The following is a 12,563-nucleotide window of genomic DNA, read 5'->3' on the forward strand; positions in this document are numbered from 1 at the left end:
TTCACCCGTGTGTGTGCGTTTAATTGTCTAGGACCTGGAGGTCCACGCTTTGATGCGAAGGGCCAAGTACTGCTGCACAGTATTCTCGGAAGCGTGAAAGACTACGTTAAAGAGGCTGTGGAGAGAGGAGAGACCGAGGTATGCTGCATCTTCGGCTAGGCTCCTCTTGTGGATGACAATGTGTTGAGGAGCTGAATGCAGGCCTGCGGTCCTCGACGAGAGGGCTTCAGGAGAAGGTTTGTGTGGTTTTGCTATTCCTCCTCTGTTGAAAGAGCTCAGACTACGGTGGATTCCTATATGGTCCACAGTTTACTTTATCATCTCCTGTGGTCATGGCTGCCTCGTTGGATCTCGGAAGCTAAGCAGTGTTGTGCCTGGTCAGAGCTTGGATGTGTAACCACCAATGTTTTAGGCATGACATTGTGATATGTCCAGGAGATGCCAGTGATGAGTGTTACCCCCTCGTGTGCATGGTGGGTTTCTCAGGGTACTCTGTTTTCCTCCCACACAAAGCCGGACATGAAAGGAATTGGCCCAACTGAACGCAGGACGTTCCTGAAACGCAGTCTGGAGACTTAGCGAAGCTTCTCTGACTTAATTGGCATTATTCTTATTATCACTGCACACGTGCCAATCACATGGCAGCCTTTATTTTAGTTGCCGAGAACCCAATGAACCCCTCACAAGGGAGACCCTATCCTCCGCCTGGAAAGATTCTGCAATACAATAAACTCCCTCCCCTTGTTGATCACTTCCTACCACCACCCCCCATATTTTCACTTCCTTGAAATGCACCTATGTCAATCATGTATTCTGAACACATTGCACTCTGTAAGCGTGTCGTGAAAAACACAAGGGAAGAACAATGTGGGCACGAATGTAATGCAAAAGTAAATTTGCCTTCAGAGAACGATGCACGTTGAAAACAAAATAGCAAAAATGTGTACCGCAGTGCAGCTTCATCGCTATTATCATTGCCAGCCATGATCTAACCATTGCCGGATGAAAGCCTCCCCAAGCCATCACCACCCTTTATGGACTTACGATGCGTAATTTATTTTGGTCTTTAGGTGAGCTCATGCCCATTTTGTGTATTGCTCACCCTTGTATATATTTTGCTTATGAACAAACATCATGCCCAAAATGGGTGGTCGTAAGTAGTAGTGTGATATTCTTGATTCATGATCATGCTCCACGCCAATAACAAAGATAAAAATTATTTAATAATAAAAAATAATAATTTACAACCCTTCACTCTCCTGCTGGATGAAGACCTCCCCTTACCGTGCCGGTCACGGGGGTTGTTTAACCATACTTCATCGCGCTGGTCAATGCCGATTGGTGAAGGGTGGCACGCCGGGCCGGTTGAGATACCACTCGCCACTCACGGTGTTAGTTGCGGCCCAGAATCAAACTTAGTTCGTAACAGCAAGCGCTAACGACTGCACCACTGCACCACGCCGACGACGATGACGTGGCGAGGCTAAACTTAACGCGGCCATCCCCGTGCGAAGGTGGCGCAGCTGGTCGGCGCGCAGCGGCAGGACGGCGACCAGGGGCCTCCGGCCACCGAGGCGCCCACGCAAGTGAAGCGGCGAGGTCTCGGTGGCGCCGCAGAGCCACCTCCTGCCGCCCCGACCCGCCTGGATCAGCGGCGCGCCCTGCAGCACTGGCAGCGCCGCATGGCAGAGCGCCGTCGCCTGCAGGGGCACATCGCAAGTGAGGGCTCGCGCGGCCGCCGCAACAAGAACGTCGAGCAGTGACGGTCGCCGCATCATCGCGCGGCACTTTCAGATGCACTTTTGCAGCTATCTGCAATGCTGTTCCTTCCGATATTAGGATGCCACTGGAGCTATGCACTTTTAAATCATCTGGATTGAAAACTAATTTCTTTAGTTTGTTGTCCTTCCCCCGCACCTCCGATTAGTACGGTCGGCTACGTGCGGTGCGAAAGAAGTACACCATACATACAACATACGTGCATACACTTCCCGTCCTAGCGGCGCTTAACTTTGAGCCGACGTGGAATCACCGAGTGCCCCAGCGTGGAAAAGGTCCTTCATCTGACGTACTGCCAGACAGCCGCTTGTGTAATTGCAGTTGCGCCACCTGCTTAGATGATTAAAAACATATATAAGCAGTGATCCATTCTATATTTGCTCATACATTAAACTAAATAATCTTGAGTCTTATCAGCCTAATGGAATTTAACACTAATCCTATGAAGTAGCGTTATTAAGCCAGCATACGCTGGATCAGTTTTGACCTTCTGGGTCTCATCAGCAGAGTCAGGCTTGTTAAACAAATGCTGCTGGGTTAATGGATGTTTATTGGCAAGAGCACTGCATTGAAACGATGTGGCCCTGTTTAAGGCAAACAGCAATACCGTTCACAAACTGCTTCAATGAGGATCTCTGAACGTGCCGGCTGAGTGTCGCTCTGGTGGTGTTGTCTTCGGCCCTGCCGAGGTCGTCCTCGATGTGAGCGTGACAAGTAGACCAACATGCACGTGTGACTTTGTCACTGTTAATGTCGCTGCTCTAAACACTGCTGATGCGTTCGAACGGCACGTTACCGTGTGGGTAGTTCATGGAGTTGACAAGTACGGCCGTGAGGGGCTGCTCTGCCGCCTCTGATTCTCTAGGTAGTTGCGCTTGACATTCAGCAGCGTTGAGGTTGTAATTTGGCTGTTACCTTTTCACAATAGCAGCCCTTATCAGCTTATCACAATTTGCATGGGAAGTAAATCAATTAGACACCATGGGTGACTTTGGCTTGTTCACTTTGCAGTTCCGGAGGGTTCGTACAGCAGTCGTCATATTTGTAATCCTACAGAGAGAGCAGTTGTAAGAGTTTGAAACATGGGGCTGTTTGCCATAGGTCTGAGCGGTGTGAGCAGAGAAATGGTCGTGAAACGGGGCGAGTGGGCGTAAGTGCACAGTTATTGCTTATCGCACAAAGAGAAAGGGGTTTGCAATTACTGTACCATTTAGGCGACCGCACATTCCAGCCATCTGCATTGTGAGTTACAACAGAGGCTCCCACAACAACAAGCAGTCATTGTGAGTGCGGCGCACTGGCACTGCCGTGGCAAATAACGCAGACTTTGCAAAAATAACGATGCGTAGAGAGAGTCGGCGCATAGAGAATGGACAACGATGCTTTAAGGAGGTTGTAAAAATGAGCCGAGACGTCTCCTACTCCGCTTAATTGGGGGGGGTGTCGGGGGGGAAGCGACTTGTGAGCGTCCTCGCCACGCGTGCCTGGCCCCTGCCTGCGCTGCCGGGTGCGGTGTCCGCCAAGGGGCTGCGCATCGCGAGCTGCCGGTGTGACGGGGACGTGGGGCCGGCTGATGACTGGCAAGCGGAGTGCGCCCGCATCCGCGGCTGTTGGGCGAACTATTAGAGCAACGCGTTAGCGGGCGTCGATTTTCGTCATGCTTTTTTAAATTTAGTTTGGGCGTAAAAGCGTCCAATGGGAGTGTTTTAATTTCGCGGCGTGGGTCGTGTTTGTTTTTTTGTCGTTGCTACGTTCCGGATTCGTCATTGTTGTCATCGTCATCTTCAGCCGTTATCAATCCACTGTTAGATGAAGGCCCCATCTAAATCCAAAGTTTGTCGCCATCTCTCTCAGTCCTGAGATGTGACAAACCCACCTTGGAACTTTAACGAGCTACTTCATCGCTCCATCTCCACGGCGTGGGGGCTTGGGGGGGGGTCCGTTCTCTTCCCTGGCTGCCACTCGATCGTTATTCTCGCCCACCAGCCGTGGGAATGCATCATTTAGTGACCGAAACATGTTTGTTGTATTTTTTTATTTAAAGCTTTCGTTACTACAGGGATTCATATTCTTGGTTCTTTCGATAAAGTCACGTAGAAGGATGTCCTAATAAAAAAGAGACCTGATGGTTCAATGAGCCACTCTGTCTGCAGGAAAGCTACCCATACGGATGCTTACCTGAAACCGGATTCCCACCACCATCCATCCCAGAAGAATTCCCTCATCGAGACTCTGCACCATAGAGCCCAATGCATATCCGACCAGGAACACATAGCCAGTGAACTCAAGCACGTACACCAAGCTCTTAAGGTTAATGGTTATTCCGACTACACAATCCGCAAAGCTATCACTCCAACCATGAAGAAGGACCCTCTTGAGGAGCTTTTCAAAACCATCACTTTACCCTACATTGCGGGGATCACAAAAAAGATCTCCAAAATCTTGAATAAACACAAGATCCAGGTCTGATTCAACACATGACATAAAAATCCGTGATCTGGTTCCGTCTGTAAAAGGTGTGATTCCGGACATACAGTACCCTGGTGTCTACAAATTAAGTTGCCTCTGTGGTAGTAGTTACATTGGAGAAACCAAATGACATGTCTCGGACCGCATTCGTGAACACAAAGCAGACCTGAAACACGGTAGGACCAACACCTCGGCCGTGGCAGATCACTGTTATAATTCAGTAGGTTCACATGACATTGACTTCTCCAAGACAGAGGTTCTTTGCAAGCCATCTGGCTACCATGAGAGATTCGTTAATGACGCTATCCACATATACAAACACAGAGACAATTTCAACCGAGAAGATGGATTCTGGCTTAGCAATCATTGGAAGGATTTGATAAACCATTTCTGGTCTTAATTGATTGATCACGCTTGAGGTGGCTTTCAGACTGCATCCATTATTTTCGTGTCCCCCCTCCTCTTTTCCGAACATAGATGGACTCGTCCATCTGAACAAACTGTCAAATCGCTCTCCGTGATGCTAACGTTAAAAAAACGCCACTTTTTTCAAATTTTCTTGCTGTGGTTTTCACACCTGATGGTGATTGCTTGTGTTGCAGTCGAAACCTCGTGAGAATTTTATTGTTTTATAATTTTTTTATTTTATTCTTTCCCTTCTACGTGACTTTACCGAAAGAACCAAGAATATAAAATAATATAGTTTAACATGTTTTTTTATTATACATGTTATATTACATATATTCTAAATTATATACAATGTACAATGTTTTTTTTTTCTATGTCCTTGTATTTATAATTCGTTATAGAATTGTGTTTCAATAATCTGGCATTGGCCTGGCTAAATCTGGAATATGTCTCAGTGGAGTCCGGCTAGCTGGGGAATTCATGTATTTTGCCAGTTATGTAGTGGGTGTTATGTAAAACTAAACAATTTTTATTTTACCAGATAAGGCCCACTGAGCTATGTAGCTATTTTTCAGTAGCGGCCTGGCTATCACAACGAGGTGGCTTATCATCATGTGGAAATTTATATCAGCCAAATACTCTAAACGCATGTTTCTAAATGTGGAGGGAAAACCCGGAGGAACCCGGAGAAAATCCACACGATCACAGGGAGAAAGAGGACATGCAAACTCCAAATATACAGGCTTCAGGGTCGGGATCGAACCCACAAACTCCTGCTTACCAGGCGAGGTAGTTAACATTTCGCCACCCGTGAGGTGCAGGAAACTTTTGTCAGCATAATCAAGGACCAGCCCTGCAAATGATGTCACTTCTCAAATGCAACTCTTGCCGAACACGACAGTGGAAAAAGTCATCATTCTTTGAAAATCAATGCATTTTTTTATTTTGTACTCAGAGGAGCTGGCACGTGCAAAATAAAAAAACAAATTTAAAAGTTAATGAGATGATGTGTTTGTGCTGCCAGTGGTGAGCACGGTGAGACCACCATCTCACTGTGCTTGAGAATCTGGTTATATACTCTTTGGTTCTATTGGGTAAAGTCACGTAGGTAAAAAATAAAATAACAAAAATCACGACGTTTCGACCACAACACAAGTGGCCTTCATCAGGTGAAGGGACCAACCTGTCCGGAGGACAGCGTTGGAGTGAAAAAAGTCTGGACTTGTTTAATGGTACAGTATGTTCATTCAATTAGTGGCATCCCAAACTCTCACGGTGGTGCTAATGTATCTTTGATTCTATTTGCGAGCTTGCACAGCTTTACATTTTATGCTAATTCCTTTGTCAAGGCGTCTTTTCTGTTTACCCACTCACAGCTTAAAGGAGGCGACCTGCGCTTGACTTTTTTCACTCCAACGCTGTCCTCCGGACAGGTTGGTCCCTTCACCTGATGAAGGCCACTTGTGTTGTGGTCGAAACGTCGTGATTTTTGTTATTAAATTTTTTACCTACGTGACTTTAGCCAATAGAACCAAAGAGTATGGATCCTTGCAGTCACGAAAGCTTTAAATCTAGAATCTGGTTATATCTCAAGTTGCTGAAACCTTGGTTCAATTCCAGGTCTGCAATAATTGCTCTCGTCCCTTGAGAATTGATGTTTTCTCTCACACAATCCCGACAACTGACAGGGCATGGGGAGGCATTCATCCAACAGCTGAGAAAGGTGCTGTGCATTTATAATTGTAACTTTAGGAACCATACGCAGTTATACAAACCCTGTGTTACCGTACATTTAAAAAATATATATTTCTGAAAGGATTCGGCTAATGTTTGGGCTGATGTTGTTGCTGCTGCTGTTGCTGGAGGCAGCTGCACGATTGTGTGTGATTCTTAGAGCTCATGGAAAACTCTAAAATGTTAAGGTGTCGAAACATTTCCCCTGTGAAGCCGAGGCGTAAGAAGACAGCGCTATGGTTTTTTTACAGGCAGCTTTATTTACTAAGCCTTTTTCCACTCGTCTGGATTAGGGGCAGAATTTTAAAACCGAGTGTGCGTTCTTAATTGGCTACATTTGAAAGGCAATATTAAGATAAAATGTATTTTTTGCAAAATTGTGGGCAGGTATGAAGCGAAGCTGTTTGAGGAATCAAGAGCGCAGGCATCAATGTATGGTAAACATGTGGTTAGGAGTGACACTTTGATACGATGTGTGAGACATATAAAATGCCCTTCATATATCTGGCAGCTTTGAAATGTAATGATTGGCAGCAACATCCTGCAGTCATCTGCTGAATGCTAGAATGAGGCGTGTATTTCATTGTATATATACGGTGTTAAATTTATGAGCAGACCGCGCTGCAGCTGAGATGTAGCGTTTCTATTTGCAGTGCGACGATCGCGATGACGCAGGCTCATTCTCCATTACCCATTTGCGTTTCTCTGAGTCGTGCTTTAAGGAAAAAAAATTGCACATAACGCATCGGTCCTACAAAATAAAATGTGAGTCAAAGGAAATGATTTCGTTATACAATGGAGAGGCAGACAATAGATTAATGGACAGCTGTTGGTATTCCATGACTTAGATTACCGTGGCAGAGCACTGGCGTTAACCTTAATGTCATTCTCTGTTGCTATGAAGAAAGACGCCGATCAATAAACATATATAGCTCGTCACGGATACGTATCTGGGCTGTGTGTTCTGTACTGTCCAGTGGCTTCGTTAATGAGGCAGACAATACTTTGAAACGATTAACAGGAGAGATATTATAAAAAGTATAAAGAAAATCACGCCGCTGCGGCGTCACTCGAGCGGTAACGCCTTTCGTGACGTGAAATATTTTTTCCCCCCACATTACAACGAAGTTTCAAACCAATGTCAGTCAGGCAGCCTGGGGTACAGCCTTGTTGCGTATCAATACAATTGGAGCTGGTGTGCTTTGGGCCGTGTCCTTGTATAAAGACCCTTGATCTGCCCTGTTACACAACATGCACGGTTGCGTTTAATACTGTAGAGTATTTTCGGCATAAACGGGCAGAACAACTACAAGTGCATGCCTTGTTTTGCACAACTCTGGGATCTCTTCTGACATCCTGAGATCTCAACTCCCGTAATAATATTCCGCAGGAGCATGAGCAAACTGTGGTGGCACGATGTACCCCCCTGGCGTTTCGTTGACTTGCTGCGATCAGATTTCACGATGCTTATTCAAGGATATAATTTTTTACCCATTTGTGGTGAATGGTAGTGCCTCTCGTGACATTTACCGAATCACCCTCCCAGCGATGTGGTGAATTGTCACAATCCCTGGGGTCACAGTTTGCGTCACGCGACAGCATTCATTATTTCTCTGCTGGGTAGAAGAGGGTGTACAACAGGTACAGTGTCACTTTGCTGACGCGATCCGACTCCAAAATCTTCATGAATCTTAATATTGAGAGCCGATGCGTAAAAAAAAATCTGTATTGCGCATTAACTGCACAACGATTGTAAAACTAGCATTGCCTTCTGTAGTATAGCAGAGAGCTGGGCAGCAATATTTAAATGTTCTTATTGAGGTTGGTGAGGCAGTGGATGGCTTTAGGTGTAGCCTGGCGAACATTTAAAATTCTGATGGAGAGTGATCAAGGAAGGTGCTGACGTATTATTTGGTCCACAGTTTGCCTTAAATGGCGTCAAGTGGTTCCTGCCTTTGAATGCATTATTGACGTCCAGTGTGTGCGTTGCTGTGCCACTTTGAAGTGATTCCTGCCGCGTGTGTGTGTGTCTCTGGCTGTGGGGAGCGGTAGTGTAGTAGCGGTTAGCGCGCTGCGCTACGAACCTGGCGACCCGGGTTCGATTCCCGCTCATGGCCAACACCAGTGGCGATTATTTTAATCGGTCATTAGGCCTCCCCTAGGTCGACTCAACCTCAAAATGAGTACCTGGTGCGGTGTATAAACATCTCCACTTGGGAGACAAAGGCGGCCGGGCGGGTGTGGTGCTGGCCATCCACCCGCTCGTGTGCCGTGCCGGCCTTCAGAGATGCCCGCTAACAGCACTTTCCCCAACACTCTGCTGAGGCAACACGGGGGAATCTTTGTCTTATTTGCCTTCAGAGGTGATGGTCACGTCGGAGGAGCGGCTGGTGATGTGTCAGAGCGGGCGGCACCGGCACGTGCAGGAGGAGAGGGAGCTCATTGACCGCGCCATCCCACAACTCGACTACGGAAAGGTAACGCACGTGCGACGGTGGTGCGTTGCCTCGTCGCATCGGACCATTCGCTCATCCCTTTTTCTAGGCCTCGCTCTATTGCTGCATTTCCATGGGGAATTAAACAAAATAAATCAGACCCCAAGCCATGCCGTGCCATTTCTGGAACAGTCTGGCATGGCTCAAGACTTGTCCCTAAGCACGGCTCTGTGATCCCAATCTCTCCCTGTCCTTTTTTCTCCACAGCCAGCGGGACGAAATGGCTTATTCTCGAAAGTTTTAGCCAAGTTTCATTTCACGCTTGGGTTAACGTACACTATCCAAAGCTAATACACTGCTTTTGTAATTTTAAAAGCATTGCCCCCAAGCTGACCGACCTGAGAGATGCTCGCGAGGGCGCACGTCTCTTCTGCGGCTGAAGAGTATTGGACTATTGCCTCTCAATGGGCTTGGCAACGATGCCAATTTAATTTCTCTTTCTACGAATTAGCACCGCAGCTCGTTGCTCAAATGAGCGTCGTCTGTCGGACCAACTAACTCGCGCCGCCGCCACCGCCACACCAGCAGTTCCTACTCGCGCGGCTGGTCGCGAGCTAAACAAATTGTGTGCAAATACGAGACGTGCTCGTCCGCTGCCGAGTCCACGGCCACGGCCTGTGGGATTGTGCTGCTCTGGATGAGCCCCCTGAAAATGGACGGTGAATGTTCTCTCAATCAATGCCGGTGGGTCTCTGTCATAGACTTGAACACGCAAAATTGAATTGTGTGTGTGTGTATATGTACACACACAGACAAAGTCCTTACACCGTTCCAACCTGGTGCTGTCCTCGTGTAATTCACCGTATTTGTAATCTCCCTTTGAAAGCGGGGGGGTCACTGTTGGTGGAGTAAAACTTGGGGCCTTGTTTTTTTCCCTCAACGATGGAGGATCTGTTTTGGAAACCCATGTGAATAGTCACATTGATTCCAGGGATACAAATTTGTTTTCTAATTTGGCCTCATTACTTCAAATATGGGATTATCCACTTGTGCGATGGGTTGTAATGTTCCATTTATGCACGTTAATGCTTGAATCCAATCCACAACATTTAAGGTATTATCATAAATGTGCATTTGAATGTGCAATTTTCTTACAAAATTAATATGCCTCTTTGAAGTTTGACATTTATTTTTTCAATTTGAGCATAACTCTCTGTATATTATTTTTATGTGCGAGTGGTGGCAGAGATTAGCTTTCTGTGCTATGCACCCGGCTACCCAACTCAATGGCAAGCGATATCTGAACCCATACAGGATACTGCTACCTTCACCAAACTGCACTAACCAGTATGGTGAAGTCTGTGTTCAAAGAACTCCCATAAACGACACGGCATGGAAGTAGCCTTCATCCAGCAGAGGATTACAAAGAACTGTACATCAACAATATCAGTTATTTATTTCTGCAATGTGTATTTCGGATGCCACCTCGATGTACGTTGCTTTTACTGTTACTCGTGGATACCAGAAGAGCGGTATATATTAATTTTGGCACCATGATATAATGTGACTGAATTTAAATTCAAAACCTGTCAAATTGCTCCGTATTCAGAGGTTTTACGGGGTTCAACCTCTGTCCAGGGTCGACTCGTCCCACCATCCCTCAAGGGCATATTAAACAACTACCACCTAGTGCGAGGTCAGCAACGGTTATCCTAGAGGAGGGGAATGATGCCCTCACTATGAAAACGTGAAATTTCCACCGCTGGTCCTCGACAGTGAATAGAGATGCAACGAGCGGCGCGCCCATGCTCGTTCGCGCTGGGGAGACGACGCCAATGTCACCTTGAACCTTCGCCGCGTGTCTCGGACATCACGGAGACGCCGCGACGTTAATCCGCTGTGACGCAGGGCTTCCACGTGGGCAGCGAGTTTTGGCAGCTGCCCCAGCGCCTCGGAGACGAGCTTGGCGGGATCTCGCTCACGTTGACCCAGACGGAGCGGGGTCAGCCCTGGTCCGTCACTCACGTGGGCAAGCCAGTCAGCACGCAGCGGGAGACAGGTGAGCAGGGCCGTTTCAAACTGCCCACTTCGCCGTGCACTTCCGCGGCCCCCTCCACTCACACTCGGTCCTCGTCGTCATTCCGTGCACAGGTTGTCTTTGTGGAGAGTTGCATTGGAGTAATTGCGTGTCAAATGCGCAATTTGAAAATTGCTTGGAATTAAAGTGTAAAAAAAACCCCTCATAACTCTTGTGAGAAAATTAGGCTTACCAGGCTGCCTTTCAAAAGAGATAATTATCTTAATGGCATCTCACCTCATTGAATTTCACTGATTGACATTGAGATTCACCCCCTCTGATCTCATTAAGCAGACAGTTGGATGCAAGTGTGTGGGACTTTAAAATTATCTGAATATTGATTTGTTTTTTCTGTCCTTTTCCCAAGAGAGCAGTATTGGTAGTGCCTCCACGTGAATGTTTTATTGTTTTAGTCATACACCATGTGTCAACTGAACGCGTGGGTGTGAGTCTAGAGGCATCGTGGTCGTGGGGAGAAGGGGCACACTGCTTACTACACTGAAATTTGAACCAGGCCACCTAAGTTGCATTCTCAGCGATGACCAGTATCACTGGGTAGTGTTGTATGGAGCTGTCCCCTGGGCCTTCCCTAGAATGACTGAGCGAGAATTGACTGCCTACTCTTTGTTTTTACGGTAAAGTCACGTGACACAAGCTTTCTCGCTTTATTTACATATATATAGCGCACACATTGTTGTCATTATAATACGTATAGGCAGTTCATATCCATCGTGCACACACATGCAAAGAACACGGGGTGTAACCCCCGTAAGATTTCACGCGTGCATTTCGATTCGATACACGCATTTTTCAGAGGCTTGCAGCAGAGTGAATGCTTTGAACAGCGGGGACTGCCTGTGGTGCAAAAACGTAGCGGCGCAGGGACAGGTGGTCCATCCCGATTCTGTGTAAAATAATAATAATGATGCGAAGGTGTTCCTGGCGACGACGTGGAAAAACGCCACGAGTGCACGATCGATGGAACCCATCGGCGGCACGGTGACGTTTCGTCGGAGCGCGCGAGATTAGGTCGTCGCGGTGACGTCCACGGCGAGCAGTCTGCCAACGTTCCTACCAGCCCCCTCCGCAGAAATGTGTTTTTGGGGGAGGCTTATAAGATATTTATTTGTTTCATTTATTGGGATCCTGCGTGAGGTGAAAGTATTGAATGTAATTTTATGAAATAATCCAAGTTAACGAATTTAAAGTAGGGATTTTTGCCGATAATGTTACCGGCATGGGGGTGGTGTTGTCGGCTCATCTGTTGGGTGGCATCATTGTTGGTGACCTCTGTGACCCCACTTTAATCGCGGTTACCGTGGTTCGTAAAACGCGCGTTTGTGGAATAACTACCTTGTGAGTGAACGGTCCTTTTCCCCACCGCTGTCCAATTGAGCCAGAGGAAACGTCATCTTATTTACCGCAATCATTATTGATCGGTGATTATTTTCAGAGATGGGGGCCTTTTTGCGGTTATGAATGAAGTCTGTACTGAGAGCTCCATCGATAAAAAAAATTGTTGAGTAAAGTGCGCAGCATTTAACCCGACAAATCCTGCCTTTGCGTTATGCCACGTTGCTTCTCATCACCATCACCGTGATCATTGAGCAGGTAGCCCATACGTGTCCACTGCACATTTCGTCAATTGTTTCCAATCTCCT

At 46.9% G+C, this 12,563-nt stretch overlaps 1 protein-coding gene across 3 annotated transcripts in view; it reads left to right on the plus strand.

Moving 5' to 3' along the window:
- Window positions 1-12,563, plus strand: part of MYCBPAP (MYCBP associated protein) — a 90,534-nt gene that overhangs the window by 38,029 nt on the left and 39,942 nt on the right. For all 3 annotated transcript variants that reach the window (XM_032967043.2, XM_032967042.2, XM_032967041.2), the window contains exons 5-8: window positions 32-138; window positions 1,515-1,719; window positions 8,752-8,867; window positions 10,734-10,884. In XM_032967043.2, coding sequence (XP_032822934.2) covers window positions 32-138; window positions 1,515-1,719; window positions 8,752-8,867; window positions 10,734-10,884 — 579 coding nt within the window. The remainder of the gene's footprint in view (window positions 1-31; window positions 139-1,514; window positions 1,720-8,751; window positions 8,868-10,733; window positions 10,885-12,563) is intronic.

This window comes from Petromyzon marinus, chromosome 37 (assembly GCF_048934315.1).
Source record: "Petromyzon marinus isolate PM22_M1 ecotype Great Lakes invasive population chromosome 37, UKy_Petmar_22M1.pri1.0, whole genome shotgun sequence".
In the NCBI taxonomy this organism is placed as follows: domain Eukaryota; kingdom Metazoa; phylum Chordata; class Hyperoartia; order Petromyzontiformes; family Petromyzontidae; genus Petromyzon; species Petromyzon marinus.